General features: G+C 38.8%; 1 protein-coding gene across 7 annotated transcripts in view; it reads right to left on the bottom strand.

Moving 5' to 3' along the window:
- Positions 1 to 22,084, bottom strand: part of TCF20 (transcription factor 20) — a 131,688-nt gene that overhangs the window by 11,604 nt on the left and 98,000 nt on the right. For all 7 annotated transcript variants that reach the window (XR_008575441.1, XM_054813078.1, XM_054813080.1 and 4 more), the window contains one exon: positions 3,278 to 3,371. Coding sequence is in view for 6 of the 7 variants with exons in the window: in XM_054813078.1 (XP_054669053.1) it covers positions 3,278 to 3,371 (94 nt within the window). In the remaining variant the exon portion in view is untranslated. The remainder of the gene's footprint in view (positions 1 to 3,277; positions 3,372 to 22,084) is intronic.

The raw sequence follows: 22,084 nt of genomic DNA, 5'->3' as shown, positions 1-22,084 counted from the left end.
GCAAACAAGGTCTTTTACTGTCATACCATCAGGCTGAAATTTTGAATGCTGAGATTCTACTTCAAGCTGGGCTCTCTTATTTGTTTTGGTTGAAAACTTCAGCTAAAGCAGCCTAACAATTTCCTTAAAACTCTTTCTTGGAAAAAAAGTTATTCTGCCCATGTTAAACATCCCAGCAAATTTTCTCTGAAAAGCTCTAACATACCCTGATTTTCAGTAGGACCTGAATTTTAGCCAAGGCATGCCCTTGCCAGCTTACCACAAAATCAGCAAATATAACTCTCTGAAAGGAGGAATAGGGATTTTAAATCTGCACATCCTCAGGACAGGCTTCTTAGATTTTAGTTGCTCAGTCCTTTGAAAATTCCATCAAATATACTTTTGTTTGGGGGTGAGCAGGTCTTTCCTATAAATGAACCCCTGGCCACAGATTTAAGCACCAGACCCAAAAGCACTGAAGCTGTCAGGGGACATTTCTAAAGCTCCAGCAGCCTGAAAAAGCTGACCATTTCAAAACTGCAAAATGGGAAGCACTGGCCCAGAATGCAACAGAGGTGAAAATGTTACTGAGAAAGACAATCTGGAACTGGAGAGAGTAGAGGCTAGCAGGACGACAAGACTAATGCTACTAGAAGTTAGGAGCAGGGAATTAAGGATGAGTGCCAGCAGGAGGCTAAGACTGAATCAGGATTGACTGGAACTAGTGGGATAAAGCACAGAAAGGTGAAGAAGATCAAGGGTGATACACAAGAACAAACGGGGACTAGCAGGGTTAAGTGTGACAAGGAGCTGAGTTAGGAGAACCAAACAGGAGCATGAAGCCTAGAGATGAGAAATAGAGCTAGGAGCAAGAAAGGGAGAGGAGGAGGTGATGCAAGAGCAAAGAGGAGGAAGCCAAAATGACAGCTAGAAAAATGGGCAAAGGAAAAGTTGGAAAGGAATAAGGAGAATTGGGTCTTACAAAGAGACTGGGATAAGAAATTTGAGAAGAGGAACCTGAGACTAGATAAAGACTCTGTGGCTGCTATAAAGAGCTGGAGCGGAGAATGTATCAGGCACATACAGACTGAAGAGGAAGAAACAGAAAGGAAAATATATAAAGAAGCAAAGAGAAGTCTTTGTTCTCTCTAAATCATACTCTTCCCAGAGTGAAACCAAAGATTCACCAGTTATACTACTCCTCTGCTATTATTTAAATACGTTTGTGAAACTCACAAAGCATCCCATCTCCACGCAGCTCTAGCCCACTGAGTGGCTTGCAATTTATTACTGCCGTATTACTCAAAGGAGGGAAATCAGCTTGGAACAGTGCACTCTGACAGATGGCCATGTGACAACATGATGGCTTGTAAGAAAATTAAAAGAAAATGAAATAAGCATAACCTTGCAACTTGGAACACAAAAAGCTACTCTCAAAAAACCTCAGAGGTTGCAAAGTCAAGACAAACGTGAAGAAAAGACAAATTTAATGTAGCCCACTTCTACATATTACATGGTAGACATATTATATTGCATTCAATATGGACTAAATAGTATGATTATATACTAGTTTTTGTACAGGACACTGCCTCTTCCATGCGTAACACAGAACTGCTCTTGGGAATCAGTCGTCATTGTTCAGTAAATTTGTCATCTGGAGGATCCTACCGCATTTGCTGAAGTGGAGTAGGAGTTAATGAGAAAGGTATATCTGAAGAAAAAGGACAATATCTTAATTTTGATACCTGTGTTTAGAATGTAGAAAATGCTACATACTGTTCCTAGTAACACAAGAATTCAAATTAAGCACCCCAAACTATTGGGAACATTCACTTTTTTTTATTTTGGGGTTTTTTATGGTATTGAAAAGGGCAGGTCGCAAATCACAAACAAATTACTAAACACAATATGAACACAAATCTGATTATTTCATTTCTCAAATGTACTGTAAATAAAAAGTTTGTTAATGTTCATGAAACTCTTAGACATGACAGAGATTAACATCACAGAGGATTCCATAGTTCCACATTCAGAACTGAGATGGAATTGTATGCAGTAAATAAGACACAGAATCAGTGAGGACAACATATGTTCATGAATGAGTACCCTTTCATCCTACAGGCTGAGGTTGGGCCTTATTGAAAGAGATGTCAGTCTTTAATAAGACAATTAATATAAGATACATTCATAAGACACCAAAGTTAAACTTACATGGATACCCTTATTTCTGGCAATTTTTTGAGTGTGTTATTTTTGCAACCTGAATGATATTTCTTTAACACCTTTTTTAATGTAAAAATCAAGGATTCTCCAACTGTACTGTGGTACTAGTAGTATTCCACTGCAATACTAATTTCATTAAAAACACTTCTATTAGAATAAAATGCAGTACTTTAATAGGGTGGTATTTCACAGTGAGAGGTGCAATGCAGTCATTTAGAAATGAGCATACCTACTTCAAATACTGTAACATTTGAAAACCAGCATAAAATAGGTGATGAAACAAGTGGGCTGCTGTGGAAGTGGGATAACCAACAGGAAGCTTGCAATTATTTGCCAGATGAGTTATAATCTTGAATCCTTACCAGTTTGTTATCAGACTAAGATTTGTATGATAGAAGTGAGTTACAGAGGACTGGAATAGTGGGACATTGTTCATTCTGAGCTGGGATTTTTTTACCCAAGAATAAAGTTTATCTGCATGAAAAAGCTTCCACTATCATACACAAACCACCAACTTGCAACCCCAGCCTCATAGCTGCAGATAACACCATCCAAACCATTAGCCTGTCCAATGATGAAAATTGGACCTACTCAACACTGACGGAAATGCTTCTAAGGAGGGAGAAGGAAGGTTGTGCTGCAAGTGGTACTGATGATTCTACAAACACTTTGCACTTGAAATCATTACTACGACTACCCATAAGAGTGTAATCCTGAAAGGGGAAACGCCTTTCTGGTTACTCGCACCCTTTTAACAAAGGGTTTCTCTTTTTTGCAAGAAAAAGACCGATCAGTTCTCACAGTACAGCCAAATTTCAGTCACTGCAGCTGCATTCCACCAAACCAGGTTTCTTCTGCACTTACAGGTAGATTCTTTTTCATTACAAGTTCCATCTCGTCCCAATGTGTTATAGTACACTGTTTATCTGATGCCATTTCTCACCATTTATATTATTGTATCTTCATAGTAGGTGAGAAACTGAGAGGGAATAAATTTGTAAAGTAACTTGGAATTATTTAGTGTCATATGTTTTGAATAAATATGAGATATAGTTAGCATGTAATTTGTTCTTACCTGCATCGATGGCACATGGGTAATGGTATCGGAAGGAGCAGCCTTTGTTGTAGCAGCCTAAGGTGGCTCCTGGTTCCTGGCAATGGGAACATTTCTGAAAGGGAAACCGAGAAACAGCAATGAGGACTGCAATCAACTTTAGAAATATCTGTATTTTCCTGGGAATTTTATCAACCACATTCCAGCACAAATTTCTCTAGTATCACAATGCTACACTGTACCTTTCCACACCAAAGAACCTTTTCAATAGGCAACAACATAAGCTCTTTTAAACAACAAACTTTTCAGCTGTGCTAATCAGGTAAGTGATACCAAATATCCAGACCAACCATTCAGAAAGAACTTGGAACGCTTCTCAAATCCGTTTCACTGGCCTGTGTTTCAGTATCTGACAATGACATCAGTGTTAAAATTGGAGGAAAAGAGCTTTTTTGAATCCACAGCAGCTTTAAAATGAGAATTAGCATGACAAAAAATGACTGAGAAGATACCATTAGCATAGAAGTAATTTGGTTACATCATTTTCATTATCACTAGCAGTCCAGAAGATCAAGGCCAAGTTGAACATTTTTTCACAAGTGATCAAAAAAGGCTTACTGGCAGCAGGAGAAGATGCCATCAAGGGAAAATACCTCACCATCACAGAAATGGCACATCTCCAAAATAAATGCCCGCAGTGCTAGAAAGATGCTCGTACATTTATTTTCAAAGTAGTGGGACTCGTCTGATGACCACGTTCAATTTTCATTTCTTAAATCCTATTATCTCTACTGGTCAATGATGTATTTAACTATCACTACAAGAAAGATATTGAGGTGCTGGAGTGTGTCCAAAGAAGAGCAATGAAGCTGGTGAAGGGTCTAGAGAGCAAGCCCTATGAGAAGCAACTGAGGGAACTGTGGTTGTTTAGCCTGGAGAAAAGGAGGCTGAGGGGAGACCTTCTCGCTCTCTACAACTACCTGAAAGGAGGTTGTAGCCAGGTGGGTGTCGGTCTCTTCTCCCAAGTAACAAGCAATAGAACAAGAGGAAATGGCCTCAAGTTGCACCAGGGCAGGGTTAGATTGGATATTAGGAAAAATTTCTTCACTGAAAGAGTTGTCAAGCCCTGGAATAGGCTGCCCAGGGAAGTGGTTGAGTCGCCATCCCTGGAGGTATTTAAAAGATGTGTAGATGTGGAACTTAGGGACATGGTTTAGGGGTGGACGTGGCAGTGCTAGGTTAACAGTTGGACTTGATCTTAAAGGTCTTTTCCAATCCAAACGATTCTACGATTCTATATTATCAGACAGATGTGAATGCAGCAGAATGAAAGCCACTCACCCATTTACCTCATCCTGAATGACTTAAGGAAAGACCTAAGGAAGTAGGCCCATCATACACCTGTTTCAGACAGCAATTTTATTTCTTGAATGTATACAGTAAGTGAATTTCATTAACTAATCTAGCATTCTGAAAGCTGATTTCTGACAGTTTGACATTTTTCCTTTCTAAAAAGAAAACAAGGCACATATGGCAGAAAGCACCAAAGGCTAAGAGACCACTATTTAAAAATTAAAACACAAATAGACTACTGACAGAAAAAGAGAAAATGGCCTACAATAACTTCTGAGTTATACTTAAGAAACACAAGAATTTTTGTTTTGCTGATAAACACAACCAACACCACAGTAAGGCCTTGTATAACTGGTACAATTGACCCTGAATTTAGGCTATAAGAAGTTGCCTTTGGTCACTGACTGCACACAGAAGTGACATGATCTAAAAAACTCTTTTTCTATTGGAAAAGCTAGTATCAAACTATATGTGCTCTATTAACACTATTGGCAGGCTACAGCTGTACAGCACACAGAATAGATGTGCTTAAACCAGCAGTGTGCCTGGTTGGCACTGGACAAAAGCATGATTTTTTTTTTTTTTACTGTATGGGGAGGCTCATACACCAAGATGGCCACATCAGCTAGACTACATTTCTTCACATCCCTGAATAACATACACACATGGCAGTGGAGGTCTGCAGAACAGATGTGGCCAAAGCTAACAGCCACAGAGTTCTTTACTCTGCATAGTAAATAGGGTTTTGGCTACAATATTTAAAAAAAAATACTAAAAATATGTGACAGTGACTGCTCCTTCTACTATTCTATGCCATGCAGAGATAACTACAGTTTGTATTTAAATGACTGAATGAGGATGAAAGCAAAACTATCTCCAGCCATAACCAGGTGGCCCTCTCCAAATCAAAGCAGATGAAACTAACATAAAAGCTTGTGAGACGTCAGTTCTCATGACATCTGCAACTGCAGTCTTCAATACTGTCTTCTCTTTTTGGTTATGCCAAAGCATCCCAAGCCTGATCTTCAGCACTCCCTACTAAATCATGTCTATCTTCTAAGCAGTGAATGTGTACCATGACAAACTATTGCAGTGTTTATCATGTAAAGAAAGCGTCCCTTAGGCCTAGAAAGAGACACCCAAGCAGCTTATTTTTGCCTGTCAGTACACAAACACTAGTTTCCAAAGGTTTAAAAAAAAAAATCTAAACCAATATTTAAACGCACACCAAAACTTATGTACCTCTGGCCAAACTGCAACGTAATTCATTCTCTCATGGGAGTAAAACCAAGTTTCATGCATAGAAAATGTCTTTTCCTGGCTATGAAGTCAACCCTAGAAGAGTATTCTGTACTGGCAATAATCCCAGATTCACCTAGGCCAAGTATTCACAAAGTGCTGCTTGAGGAGTTCTGAACCAGAGCTCTCTACCTGTATGCTTTATTCTCGCTTTTAGATGTGGCTGACTAAGATTAATTATTCTTACAGGACAGAACCCAAATTGACTATTCTTTTTGAACACAGATATGAATTTCTAGTTTTGTTCCTCGGAGGCACTTTATCTCGACTTTGAAGTACCATCATGCTGTTGCAAGAGAAGAGGTCATTCTTCCCTGGAACACTGTGTCCTGTACAGAGCAGTCAGTAAGAGCATAAGAACTACAGCAGTAGAGATTAAACTGCAGCTGTGTAAAATATTTCTTAACACTAAAAAGGCACATCTTAAAAGTGTGCTGTGAAATACAACTGAAAACAAGACGACCCCTAGCAAAATTTTTGATACTTTTCCAAATGTTAATTTAGTCTTTGAACTTATTCTTTGTTGCATCTAGCATGGTTCATCTTGCTATTCTGAAACTTGCAGCAGAAACACGACAGGCATTTTGACGAATTTTAAGTGAATTGGTACAGAATACTTTCAAACTGGTTGCAGTTAGGACTGATTAGACAGGAAAAGTGGGTAGTTAAGATGCCAGAGCATGAACATCAAGCCTTCATTTCCCTTTTTTTAAGTCTGCCAGACCAACTAGATTATTACCAAGGTTACCTGCAGCTACGCCCACAACAGCAATTCCCCAGTGGACTACAATACCATTGACTGCTCAAGGCAGAGATCGTCTGCTGCTGCTGGCTCCCCTGCTGTTGTACAAGTCTCCATTCTGGCAGATGCTTCTGCTTTTCACAAGCCACTGACAATCTAATGGCCCCATTTCTTCTACCTCCTGGGACCCCCGACCATCTGCTTCTTTCAGAGGAAGCTAGGGGAACCACATACACAATAACTACTCTTTTCTTTTGAGTTCTTCTATCTTGACACACCACCGAGTAACTGAAAGAATCAGACACCCTACAAAGCTGTATGGTTCTAAAACAACTTACGAGTCTATAACTTAATCTTTGAAAGACACTATCATCATGTACTGCCACGTGGTTTCCAAATATATCCAGGTGTTTCTAGAAAGATAGAACAAAGTGATTAAATTCTGGATGGTCTCAGTCTTCTTTTGCAAGACATCACTGCTGTTCCTAAAAAGATTTGTAGTTCCTGCTAGTACTTTTTGTGGTCAGAACCCTTATCCTTATATATTTATGTTTCAAAACAAAAAGAAAATAGAAGATGTACACTACAACTAGAAAACATTCTAGAGCCAAAATAAAATCACAGAACTTCACACATGAAATCTGTGATTTTGGCTTAATAACCACTAATCGTTTTCTTTGGTCCATGAGCAAGTTTTCACCCAAACTCCACCACCCTGCAGCCATTTACCAGCAGATGGTAGCAGCCTGCTTGTCACTTGTAAAGGAATTATAGCATTCTTAGCCAGGGAAACAGCACTCAAGCTCTCTTGGGAAGAGAAATTCCTTTTGCTCAGTAAGCAGCCTGCTTAACCTCCGCTGCTTGAAAGAGCTGAAGGCTGGTTCTTGGAGTGTGCTCCCAATGGGAGGTGCCAATGGATAGTAATCATTGCCAGGCATCTAATCAACTCCTGGCTTGAATTAAAAAAAGGAAAAAAAAAAGAAAATGAAAAAAAAAAAAAAGAAAAAAAAACCCCACACAGCAAAGATTGATTCAGAGGTCCTATCTCCACAATTCATCTCTGGCCACAAGGCACATATATCTCACTTAGAATAGGCTGGAGAGACTGAAAAGTGCCATTTAGAAGAGACACTCCATCCCTTGAACTAAATTATCAATAGTATTAAAGCCAGATTCATTGTCTCTACCTCTCCACGCTATTAGCAGCCCATTTCTTCCTTGCTACAGCTCATCATTCTCTGTCAACCAAAATGAAGTAACACCCAACCTGGAAGTGTGAACAGTAGGGGGACAGCTACCACAGCGGCAGCAGAGCTGTTCCTATTCATTCAAAATATTAAAACATCCACTAGCTACATGTCTTTTGCTTTAAGTGTTTGGGAGTTTTGCTGCAATTTGTATTCCTTCATTACCACAAGAGTGAACTCTTCTGACAGCACATTGCTCTAAATGTAATAAACAAGAGTGTGGTTTTGGATACCTTTTTTTGCCTCCCTCGGATCTGTACCCAACTTCACATAGGTGTTATAACAGTGTGTTGGGTTTGCGCAAACCCAACACAAACAGAAACATGTCCTGAGCTACCTTACCTTCCTCCTCCAAACCAAGTACAACCTCTTAGGCTTGTGAAAAGAAGTACCCCAAGCTGCTCAAGTAAAACACACACCTTTCCCTTTGGCTCTGCACTGACAGAGATAACGTCTTTGTCTAGGAGTACTGGAATCCCATAGTGGACATGGTTTTGCTGGTGGGAGGATGGGAGCCACCAGACTAGCCCTTCCAACATATTCTGGGCAGCAGCAGGAACAGTTGCTTAGAAGCAGAAATTAATTGCTTCTGCTTAATGCTAATATAAGGTGTTTTCAGATGATTCCTCCACTATCTTTTTTGTGGAACAATTACCAAAGCAGTTTAAGCAAGGACATTCACAACAGATGCAACTGTATCATATTTTCTATTGTCTATAATCCAACGAGTCTTTTCTTACTGATCAATTGCTTCTTTCAGTTTGCTCACCTGCGCCCCACACTCAGGCCTCATTCTAACTTCCTCTCTTCCAAGCATCAGTTTTTCCTTTGCTCTCTGTTTTCTTCCCTTTTATCTCTAGGTATCTCCTGGTTTTTCCCCTTCTTGCATATCAGTGTCAAGAATGCATAAATGGAATAAAATGGAAAGCAACAATTGAAGGTTACTAAAAAAGAAAAGCAAGCAAAAAATGAAATATATGTGGCATTAATTATACAGGTATAAGTCTTTACTTTACATGTTATATGCATTTTTCATACTCTCTCCTTCATCTGTTTAAATTATAAGCTTTTAGGAAAATAATTGCTTCTACATAATTGCACTGCACAAATGCAGATGCAAGATAATGAAGATTTCAGAGTCAGCTGCAATATTAGGAAGGAGGGCCTTCTGACTATTTCTGATTAAACAGTTGGCAGGCTAGGCAGAAGCTCAGATTTAATATCCAGGCGAAAGGGCAACAGAAGCAGCAGGCAGCCGCATTCTTTTTCCTGGAAAGCAGGATGCAGAGAGACAACTCACTCCAACAAGCTATGAGGAAAATGAAAATATTTGTACCATTTGCTACAGGAGAAAGGAATAAGTGATTTTGGAAGACTGCTGCAAAAAGGGATTGAAATGAAAAAAAGAGAGGGTGGGCAGACATTTTTAGGAAACTGGAGAAGAAAACAGTACTTTCACTCTGATGTGCAGATACTGGTTAATGAAAAAATTTGCTTATGTGACTGGGGCTAGAGATAACAACCAGTACTGAAGGATACAGAATTATTAGTTTCCATTTCCTGTCAAACAATTTAAATTCTCCAAAAACCAGGCACGGAGTATCAGAAAAGTGAACTCTCCACAATTAAAAATATAAAAATCCTTTAAACTTGCATTATTAAAAGGTATCTCTTGCCAATGATGACATACTCCTGTAGCAAGCAAATCAAGTAATAATAAAGGAAAACAGTGAATGAATTAAATTGGGCAGCTATCTACAAGTCAAGAAACTAAGGACAAATTTAGATTCCAAGATTTCAGCAAACAGACAAATCAATGATCTGGAAGATGCTGTACTAATAAAGCTGCATTAGGAAACACAGTAAAGAGTCAGAACTGCAGTGCCGCACGGGTTGCTGAAGCACAAAGGGAAGCTGCAGCTCAAAATGGATGGCATAGAAAAAACCCAGAAGAAATACAAGAACTGAAAAATGTCTTAAAAAAAGGGAAACCCTATTAAATACATACAAAGTTGATTAAAGTTCAACAAAGCACTTGAAGAACAGAGCATTCTATTTCCCTCAACTTGAAGGAAAAAGAGAAAGTAACAAGAACAGAAATAAATGGTTGGTTTTGACAAGGAATGGTTTGCCAGCAAAAATTTCTAAGGTCCTATGCAGACACTTAAGCTATTTAACTGTATTTATAGAGACTCTCGAAAAGGGGGGTGAACAATAATTTGTGAAAACTTGTAGAAGTTTCTAAAATTATCAAACTGATGGCAGAGAGCTGCAAAAATATCTCACAATTCTGGATAACTATATGATAAAATGGAAATGAAAATTAATGTTAAGTGCAAAGTGGTACAAACGGGGAAAATATTTTCACCTATGCATATACATGATGACAGACTCTAAATTAGTCACCCTATTAATAAAGGAATACAACAGATCAGAAAAAAATAAAGACAGACCACAGAGATAACTAGGAACGTAAAGAGCTGCCATATGAGAAAAGACTAAGTATTCTGGAAAAGAGGTATCTGAAGGAGGATTGAGATCTACCGAAATCAAATATGGCATGCATAAGGGAATGATTCTTAGTCATTTCCAAGAAGGAAGAGCAAATAAAGGGTTTAAATTTAAAATAAATCTGCTTTTTTCCCCCACAACAAAATTAAAACTATAAAAGTCATTGCCAAAAAATGCTGCACTGCCCAAAAGGTACGCGAGTTCAAAACCAGGTAAGACAAATTCATCAAGAATAGGTATGCCACTGCCTGTTAAACAGAGTGATGCGAAAGAGACTACTCTAAATCTATGATTGCTGAAAGAAGGGAGAAAACATGCAAGTAGCACTCTGTACATGCCTGGTTTACCACACATCTCAGAAGGCAACTGCTCCTAGCTGTTGCTAGAGACAGGACACCACAACAAAACACACTTTTGCACCTGCCTAGAATGGCAGTTCTTCTGTAGACCAAGAGATTTGATTGTGAAATTCCACAATGAACAATAAGAAAAGTCCCATGATTATTAAAAAGAATGTGGGCATCCAGAAGTTACACTGTTAGATTACAAGTTTTTAAGACTTTTCAGTCTTACCTCCATAACAGAAAGGCTGAACACTACATAACACTACATAAAGGGTTGAAATTCGATCTCAACAATAAATTCATGTGCGCTACTCCATACAAGTCTAAGTGTTCCTTCCATTCACTCGGTGGAGTGATCAGAGGCTTAAATGGAGACGAGACCAGTGAAAAGCTGAAAAAGTCATGGAGCAGGATGAACCCTTCCTGCCTCTCAAACAATAGAAAGAGGAAAAAAACCCAAATGAAATAAGAACCAAGCATAACTGAACCATGATAGAGATTAGAGACTTAAAAGTAAACTGATGGTTAACTCAGACAGATTTAGCAAAATTGAGAAAAAAATAGTAACTTTAAATGGTAATGAAAAAGCATGTTTAATTTCAAATCAAGCAGGCTAAGTACACGCCTTTGTAGCCATTTCATATTTTAAAAGGAATATTAAAATAATATATAGACTACCAACTCCAAGAAGACAAGAAACACGTAAACCTTGTTTCCTTTGACGACAAAGAGCCACCCTGAATGAGAGAAACATTTCAGACAACCACTTACAAGTATAGGGATTTGAATTTGCTAAATATGCAAGTCTAGCAGAAAAAATTATGCAGTTTATGTTATCTTGGCTATTCATTTGGGGAATTAAATGTGCAACAATAAGTGCAATTTAGTTACGAAAAGGTCTGAAAGATAGAAGAGTAGACTTAAAAGCGGAAAAAGAAATTCAAATTTTCAAGCAGTGATTATGTGATAAGGACATACAGAGTTGTGGGAACAGCATAGTCAGCAAGAGAGAGCATTTACTCCAGTTGGATTTTCTGCCAATACTAGATTTCTTTCCTGCCCATCTTGGGTACTGATTACAGGAAATATCCAAATATATAATGAATCTTTATTTAGCACAAAGTCTACTGAGTGCAGTATAAAACAACAGCATGCAGTTGCCTTAAAACAAAGCAACATCACCACAATAAGGGAAGAGTTTTTGGATAAGTTAAATAATTACCAAAAGCTCTCCCCTGTAAAGCACTACGTTTGAATATCAATGACTGGAGTGACATAAACAAGGAAAAAAACCTGACATAAACATGAAAATGCAATAAACTTAAGGAATTTGTTTTCAAGAGCCAAACTGCATGATGGAACCAGTTTTTCTCTAGTCAAAGAAAAAAAAGGAGATGATGATTAGTATTTAGTAAAAGCATCAAAGAGAAAGGAGGTCTAGTTCATTAAGGACCCAATCACTATCTTATTAGTGGCAGCGGATTCAACAGAAACAAAACATTTGTAAAGGCTTAAAAATAAGGAAATGTTTTTGAGCAAGGCAAACTTAATGGAAAAGATTTTGACAAGATATTAAATACCTATAGAACTTGGCAAGAAAAAGGGAGCGGCACAAATCCACGCCTGCCAACAACTCAAAGACTTGTAACATTGGACAGAAATAAATCATTTGTCATTATTTGTAATAATCTGTGCAAGCCCTCATCATAAACAGAGCCCCACAGTGCAAGACACTTCAGTAACACAGAACAAAGTGTTGGTGGATGCAAAGGGATGAAATAGGAATGGTGAGACTGAGCCAGCAGCGTTGGGCAGAGTCCATCACAGCAGCAGGCTGAGCATATTCAATTGTTCAGCAAAAATCCCAGACATAAAGGGCTTTGAAGAAATGCATGAAGGAAAACAAAGGTAAACATGCAGTGTCTTGAAAGTGAGGCACTTCATTTAGGAAATCATAAAATTAGCCAGGATGCCCTGATTGGAAGTCGATCATAAGTTCTTGAAACTGAAAGCAGAAAAAGAAGCAGGATGAAGGCAGATAAAATAATGAGTAACTTATGTTTGAGGCATAAGAGGAAGCCGACAGGTGAATGTGAAAGAAGTAGGTATGTGAAAACGTTAGTTTAGAAAGAATTTTTTGTAACAGTGTTCCAAATGGACGTTTACTTGTTAATAAGAATACCAATTCTTAAATTAAGGTCTAAAGAGCTGCTCCTATTGTGCAGTCAAAATATATTCCACTGCAAGTAAGGATAGGTGAAAAAGGTAGAACGCTCAACACTGAAAATGAACAACTTGTCTCTCTAGAAAAAGGGTAGCAAATAAAAATACTACTCAATACTCTTAAAGAGAGAACAAGACGACGACAACAGCTCCTCCTGAAGGCCACTGAAGCAGAGCTATAATAAGGAGCAGCAAAGTGCACACAAGTATTTCTGAGTTCGCTAGTGGCTGCTGCTACCACCCAGGAAAAGCAGCTGAAGATGAGCAACAACAGCAGGTCAAATGAATCCAAGAGAAGAGGTAAAGGTGCAATGCTTGCGGAAGGAGAAATGCCTGCGAATCAGTACATCTCTCTTTAGTGATAAGCTGTCAAGTAACACATCAGTGTTAAAAAAAATAGAAAAGAAGATACAAGCTCATGAAATGCAGCACTAAATAACCAATCACAGTTGAGGAAAACTAAACAAATTAGTAACATACATTGATGAAGTGACCTCAGATACAGAGGAGGTGCTCTATGTAAAATAATGTTTGTTGGCCAAAAATTTGAATGGGTTTAAAGAGGAATATGTTATTTCACCATTCAATAATCATCAGGAAAAAACCTACAAACCATAATGATATACATGCTGCTTAAACTGCCCATTACTATAATAGCTACTTTTCCTGAATTCTAAACTGAATTTATTCAAAAAAATCTAGGGTCAGCAGGCTTGCCAGAGCCACATGATACAGGAAAACTTCGTATGAGCTAGCAGCAGTTTAGGAGCAGCAGCAAATATAAATAGCAGCAAAAGTCCAAGGCCGGATGGCATTCCGGCTGGATATTACAAAGTAGCTGAGGCAGTGTCAGTAGTTTCCTTAAAGGACAGACTTAATATTCTCCTGGGGGAAGAACTTCCTCTAAGGATTAAGGAGCTGTGTGGTTCTCCCCAGATCCAAAGGGAAAAAAAAAAACCTAATGAAGATATTTCAAGCTCAGAAGACTGACAAATTGTGGTGAAGGCAATAATATTACCTAACTATCTGCAAGCCATATCTTCATTTTTTATAAATCTAGTTCAATCTACACTAAGATAAAAAAGGACTGGTATGAGCCATACACTACTAGAGGTAAGTCACTGTGCAAGATCAAAGAGAAATTTCAATCTTTTTTCACCTGAGGCAGAAATTGAAGGATATGGGCATTTTTGTTTTGTTTTTCATTTATTTTACACAGGCACACCTTCTTCTTACTTCTTATTCCTCCATCTTCTGTAGGGTCTAGCCCAAAAGCAGAAGTGTAAGCAGTAAAGTCTTCTTTGTTAAGACAGCTTCAGAGACTCAGAAAAGAATTCTTCTTTTGGCATTATCCTAGAAGCTATTTGTCCAGAAAACTGAATTTATTGGTAACTACTCAAAACTCCTGTTTCCCAGGAACTGCCTCTGCAGATTTCTGCTTAGAGGAATAGTACCATGTGGCATCACTAAAGAATCCTTATCCTCCCCAGTGATAATGTGTGACACTTCAAAGGAGGAATAATTAAATTTAAGTCTAAGAGTTAAGACTGCATTAAAACCTTGTAAAATAGTTTTATGTACCTATAATGTGGGTATTGGATTTTTTCTAATCTAACCTAAACAATTTCCTAAAATTAAGATCTAAAAAAATACTGTTGGTTTCCTAGAAAGCACTGGTTATGCATTGTGTCAACCTTGACATTTTAGTGATCAAATTTAACTTGGAAGAGTTATTGCCTCAGAAAACACTTAACAAATATAATAATGAATTTACATATGGTACCAATACATTCAAGTTAGGATCTTCAGCATTTTAACTTTCTACAAGAAAAGAGAAAGCTAACATCAGATGAATGCATAACAAAACATTTTTATTATCTTCTGTGGACCTGACTCTAAATGATACATGAACAAACTTTAAACTTAGCTTCCTCCCATTAAACCCATGCAACTAAAACATGCAACCTTGTATCAGCTCCCTAATCTCCCAATTTAATTAAGAACATCTGACAATTTAAACACATACTGTACTTTCAATTTTCAAAGCCCCCTACAAATTTGTCTTAAAGGTCACAAAATAAGTGGTTTTAAAGTCTACTTTACAGAATAATTAACTGACTTGTCAGAGGCCATGGAGGGAATTTTTGACAGTGCAGGCACAAAGTCTGCAAAGTTCACAGCTCTCAAACCTGAACTCAAGTGCATGAAGTTGCCCCTTCCTCCCATCCTGTGCTGGTTTTGACTGGGATAGAGTTAATTTTCTTCATAGTAGCTAGTGTGGGGCTCTGCATTTTGGATTTGTGCTGGAAATAGTGTTGATAACAGAGATGTTTTCCTTACTGCTGAGCAGTGCTTACACAGAGTCAAGGTCTTTTCTGCTTCTCACACCACCCTGCCAGCGAGTAGGCTGGGGGTGCACAAGACACTGGGAGGGAACACAGCCGGAACAGTTGACCCCAACAGACCAAAGGGATATTCCATACCATATGACATCATGCTCAGCATATAAAGCTAGGGGAAGAAGGAGGAGGAAGGGGGGAGGATGTCCAGCGTGATGGCGTTTGTCTTCCCAAGTAATGGTTATACATGATGGAGCCCTGCTTTCCTAGAGATGGCTGAACACCATGGGGAGTGAGCGAGCAGCTGTGTGGTGCTTAGTTGTCAAGTGGGGTTAAACCACAGCACATTCCTCCCCCCCCGCCACCTTTTTCTTTTCTTCTAAGTTTCACATTGAGCAGCAGCGTCCTTTAGAGAAAGTCTCCATTTCAGACATTCATGCCAGGACACTCTCCTCCCTTTTTCCCCTCTCTTAGCAGTAAGTCTTTTATGAAGCTGGACAGTCTCCTTTAATCATCAATAACTTTCTGAAATGTAGTAACCATGAGCTCTCAGCAAGAATAAAGGAGTCAGAGATGCAAGAAAAGCTGCAATTAACAGCAGTATAGTGCAAAGTACCAAAACACCCCACATTTTGTGAAATGACAAGCCATGAGAAAAAGCCAAACATACAGCTGAGTTGTAACTAAGGGACCTAAGCATAAATCAAAATAAAACATGCAAGGAGCTAGAAACAACAACAACAAAAAAAATCACTAAGTGAAGACTGCACAACCAGTTTTTAACATCAAACTTTAATTTCCCCAAACATGAGGAAAGCTTAGGACACAGACAACAATTAGCTGGTTGAGATAAGACTTAAGTGTATCTATGGTATGATGGGTTGTGCAACTAGATCTCAGGAAGACATACACAATCTATTTTTACCACTGGTAGCTCAGGTACTGACAAAGAGCAGAACCCTGGGCAGGCTTTGCCACTCACCACTGTCTTTGTGTCTTGAGTAGGGTTAGTATTTTACACTAAGTCCTACTCTGTTATGTCCACTCTTACCAACAGTTCAGCAAGTCTGAAGACAACTTAAGTAGATCTACATGATTAAAATCACACCCTGAGCACTGCTAGAATTTCTCAAAAGAAAGCGCAGCTAATTTTTGTCCTTTTAACTGAAGGGAAATGCCTACTTTAGGTTACTCTGGCAGGCAAACGAGACCAAAGGAGGGAAGGAGAGCATCCAGTCCCTAGTGCTTCTAGATTATGGAATGAAGAAAAATCTCTACCTTTTCATATGTCTAGACAACTAGATGATTGCACTTGACATCAGTAATAGATGTTGTTAAGCTATATACCTTATATAGAGAACCACCTTAGACCAATTTTAAAGTGTACCTTTTACAGAATTTACTAGTTTGTGTAATTAGTGATACAGTTCTGGAAAAACTTTCTATCTGAAGTCATGGTCTTGACCAGTCCACTCACTTCCAGACCATTTTAAGACATCAGTTTGTACTTGCACAACCTGCTGCCCCCCCTCCTATCCCCAGCTAGGCCAGCCAAAAGATTAGCTTGATAAAAAGTAGGGGGGTGCTGTGGTAGAATTTGTTGGCCAGATCAGCTACCTGTCTTGGTTGAGTCACAGAGCAGTAGTGCTGGCAGAAGGGGAGGCGTGGGGGGGGAAGAATGGCTTCTAACTTAGCCTAGATGAAATTACCACCGTATTTCATCTTCACAAGAGACTCCTCAGTGGAGTAGAAGTGGTTTACAAGGGACACTCTTCACTCTTTTATACCTTTAACAGGAAAAGAACCTTGACCTTTTGCTACATTCCTACCTCCCTGTACCCTCATCTTATTCCACTTTCCCCAGCCCTCGCCGTGGCACAAAGCAATCAAGGACTGCTATCACAATAAAAATTAGAATTTCATCAAGTTCAGGGGTGGATTCTGAAAAAAAGAGTTTTAATTGTGGCAAGGAGTGGGTAAGACTATGAAAGCCAGCAGTGCTCTGAGAGCAACTTGGAACTTCAAAGGGCCCTTTGAGGAAGATGATTATTTTTGATAACTCCCTACATGAGGGCTCCATACCGTATGTCCAGGCTGTGCTGTTTTGGCCATTTGCTCCATTTCCCACTCGCGTCTCCCTCTCCTGGCTCAACGCTGCAGCAGGAATGAGCTGCTGAGGGCAACTAACATGAGAACTCCCACCCCCATATTCCCCACACAACTTTGTGCCCACATCTCCGGCTACACACCTTCTCGACACGGCTCAAGCCACTTATGCTCGCCCATAGCTTTAGCAATACAAGACTGCTGTTAAATGTTAATTGCTTACTAATGAAAACTAATCATCATGCAATTAAACTTTAATCACTAAGCAGCTGGCTGAGATCCAATCCGTAACAATGAAGGTTCATTAATAACTTCTTTCCAAAGTGCTCTATCCATGAAGACTGTCCTATACTTCACCCAGGGTCCAGCTAAGTGTATGAAATTGTTTGAAAAATATTTCCTCTGCCAAGAAAGAAAAACTACCCAGAGCACAACAATGTAAGAGTAGCATAGTTTAGATTAGCTGAAACAGATGGTTTTAAGATTCAGGGAACCCAACCTCCATTCCTAGCTTCTTCCATAACCTCAGGCAAAGTCCACAGCACAGACAGAATCTCTTTTCTCCAGTTCTTGTATCTGCACAGTAACATTCTTCAAGGCAAAAAACTGAGTTTTAATTTTGCTGTAGTTTCTAAAATTATTACATGGATACTCATCATAGTTCAGTTTTATTTTTACTCATCTTTCTAAATCTAGGGAAATTAATCTAACCTCTTTCAGAACATATTTCTCTAATTAAAAAGATATTGGGGTTATATAACTAGGTTTCTAATGGGCAGAAAGATGAAAATTTACTTTTGAAAAGAAAAAGTTCTAAAAACTGCTTCCTATATTGTATTAAAAAAATTTCACACCACCATCACTATGTGTCTCAGTTTCGCTTGCACCGTTCCTACCCCAGTCTGGCTACTGCACAAAGCACTATGCTTATATAGCTTTTTATGAACTTGGTTTGCATTGCAGCATTTGAAAAGCTTTCTTTCATTGTGAATGGTAGAACATTAATATAGTTGAAGCACTATTTTTGCTTATTCAGTGATCAAAGGATTCAGGATAACATTTTAAAAATAAAATGGAGAAACTGTATTTTTTCTTTATTTAAAAAGTTTTACAACAGATAGAATGTAATTCTAATAATCCGTAGAGTATTATGTAAGAGTAACTCATGAATTCTTACCCCCAAAAATTAACCTCTTACCAACCTGAACAAGCAAAAAAGATTAATTAGTAATATTTTTTCAAAATCAGGGAAAATATTTTTTAAGGTTTGCATTTCTGCCTAGTTTTAATCAAACATAGGCCATTTTAAACACAGAGGCGTGGAGCAGAATAAACTGGAGTTCTTGAATGTCCTTCAACACTTATTTGTTAGCAGCATTCTTCTAATGAAGTTAAGGGGATACACCTCAAGTGACTACCATTAGTCTAAGTTAAAAAAGTTCAGTTTAAGTTAACAAAACACAAACAGCACAAGCTTCCTCCCCAATTTTGGGGAATCTTAACCTTTTTGCCAGCACAACTTCAAAAAAAATTTAAGCTAAAATGACACATAAATGGATTGTATTCACTCACTATTGAGAATTTAGCAAGAGTTTGGCATCTCTACAACAACAGGCAACTTAAATCTTACAAAAAGGATTGTGTGAGCTTGTGGATAGCCAGACAAAAAGCTCTAAAGCTCTGTTTAGAAATCTCCTGCACAGAGAGGACCCCATTCACATTTGGAAGAGCTTCTTAGAAATTAAGTTACATAAATGTACTTTTCAACAGAAATTGTACATAGATTTTGAGGATCCCTGATGCTTTATAGAAAGGCCACAACTCTGGAATGAGCAAGCTCCTTTTTACATACAACTTTCCAGTGCTCCTGGCTACAACTAATGTAAGTGGTTAAACATCCTATTCTTTCCCAATGCTCCATTGTCAGTAAATCTATTTTCCGCTTTCCTCACTCCACATGCTAGACAAACAGTAAAATATAAAACCACGTGCAAGTACAGACATAATGCCCATACTTTGGGATAAACTAATAGCAAATAAGTCTGCTAATAACGATGCATAGAAATTATTTCGCTGCTTACCTTTCGTCTTCTCTCTAACCCTAGAAGGTCAATACTGGAGAAGTCTTTCTCTTTTCCCAGTATCATCTTCATGTTTGAGGCCTCAACTAAACTGTACTTCCTGCCATCTACGATCCATGACCACCAATACGCTGCACCAGTTCTGCCTGATTTCTACTCACAATAAAGCCAAGGAAAGCCAGCTTCATTTTACAAATGTAATTAATAGCTTCCAATCACTCAAGATATTGAAATATATACATCGGAAATGTAGATGTGGATTCTGTCTGCTCACCTCTCTGGCATTTGAGGCTTGTGATACCAATACAGAGAGCTGCTGTGAGCTACAAAGTTCTGTAGCACTAGTCATTCACACTTCTAGGTCCCTACCAGAGCCAGGCAATGAACTGAGATACAACAGGGGCTCCTACCATGTTCTCATCTCTGTGGCGGCACACTCTTACGGACCAGGAGTCATGACACAGAGTTTCAGTAGTGCAGCAGATGGCAATGCCTTTCTGAGAAAACCAAATCCGAAGTTCATTATTCAGCCTGTCTTTCAGAATTTCTTCTCCACTGAAATTTCATGCTTCCTTATTTTTGTAACACTGCAGAAGAACATTGCTGCCATTTCCCCGAGGAATGAAAACAAATGTTAAACTAATTGTACTAAGGACTGTCTTCAGAAAGAAAGAGCACATTTCCAGCTCAGGCAACTAGGTGTTTGGACACAGTCAATGAAAACCAAGAACTCAACCACTTTGAGGTTAGTTGTAGAAAGTGCCTCGAGATTCTGTGGCACTCCTCACCTGAAGGGTTAAAACATATTAAAAGCTGTTACCAGAGATAAAAATAAGCAATGTTCTCAATACACCCTTTTTTCAATCACTGCTAACAGGCAGTTTTTAAATTTGTTACTGGTTCCCCTTTCTCCACAGTGAAAAATTAACAAGCTCCAGTGCTGCCACTTCCTACTCTGGAAATTTCTCCCTACTATTACAGCTCTGGGTGTAAGAAACATGGGTTTTCCTTCCTGTGTTTGTCAGGCATGTGGTCTTTGAAGCAGCAGATTATTATTTCAGCTGAACCCTGACCTGATGCAGAACTTCACTTCAGGGGCTTTTTGGAGGGAGAAAGAAAAAAAAAAGTCAGGTTCTGCACATTTTTCTTCTCTAAGAAGGAGGATAATGAATAAAAGGTCATTCATCTCCCAATACTTAGAAACAGTAGCACTGTGGTCTTAAAACACTTTCAAGTGGTGATGTGATGATGTCACCTGGGCACAATTTTGTGTTATGGCTAACTTGATCTAATGGTTATAATTACTAGTGGAAAGGGCCTTCCCTGTCAGAAGCAGCAAACATGGTTCAGAGAGTAAACGAATTCAGATGGCTGATGTGGCACAAAGATCCCCCACTCCAAGCTAGTCTTCTGATGGATTAGCTAATTAAAAATCAAGCCACTATGCAAACGCACATTTGGTAGATCTAACACAAGGGAAACAGTGGGAGCAAGCAGCTTGCAAAGAGGATAAAGTAGGCTCACCCCTCTTGACAGCAACTCATTGGTAGCCTGGCTTAGGGATAACAAAGCACACCTGTGCCAAATGAGACATTCAGAATAAACTGATACCTTCAGAGTCATGGTGCTCCACTGCTCAGGTTTCTGGACTAGAAACTGTTTTGCTTTGTTTTGCCAGAGGTAGCTAACCTTCCACAATTTTCTCAGTTCATACTGATTCCGTAGCTCAGGCATTTGATTAGCCACACAGTTAGGAACCTTTTAAAAGCAATTACCTACAGCATGTAGGAGCATTTTTGTTAGGCTTTGATTTCCCAAATCTGAGAATATAAATAGCTTAATTCCTAGTGATCCCTCTAGGCAATTTTTTTTTACCCCATTTACAGCTAGGGTCCAGAATGGTAGAGGTAAACAAAATGGTTCTATGAAAGCAACAGAGTAAACAAAATATTATAGATAGGTAATCCCTATTTCCTCTATAGTACAGATTTCCACAGGAAATACTCCGGGAGATCAACTAGCCGGAGTCTTAAGTGGTCAAGGACAACTATTCTGTGCGAAACCAGTTGTTCTCTGTGAAATCTGCATAGCATACGTAAACAAACCTACCTCCAGCCCTACAAACTAACAGAGGCACACTCAGCCGACAGCTGCCACTGCCCAACAGTAATGAAAAATTCAAATATATAAGCATCAATTTGAAAAGAAAGAGACACGCCTTTAAGTTCTGAACTTCTATGAACCTGTATGTGGTTTTTAAGAACTTTGGAGAAAGTCAGTCTGACCTTCTGAACAGGTTATCAACAATCCTAAAGCAGGTAAATTTCTCCTCTTCAGGTAAGCAGCAGGCTTTGAAAGATAATCCACAGAGAGTCAGACAGACAAAATTCCAGAGTGGTGAGAGAAAGCCCAGAATCTCCTTCCATTATACTGTAGATGATGGGCAGATTTTACCCTTCACTGCTTGTTACTCTGAAGTTCCACTGACTGAAACCCAAGATGATCCTTTCAATAAGGAGCAACAAAGGAAACAGGTTCCAAGGACTTCTTTCCATGTATAAGGATTAAAAGATTTCTCAAGCT

This window comes from Grus americana, chromosome 1, assembly GCF_028858705.1.
Source record: "Grus americana isolate bGruAme1 chromosome 1, bGruAme1.mat, whole genome shotgun sequence".
Taxonomy (NCBI): Eukaryota; Metazoa; Chordata; class Aves; order Gruiformes; family Gruidae; genus Grus; species Grus americana.
The sequence above is the reverse complement of the archived record's forward strand: the minus strand, read 5'-3'. Positions and strand labels throughout refer to the sequence as shown.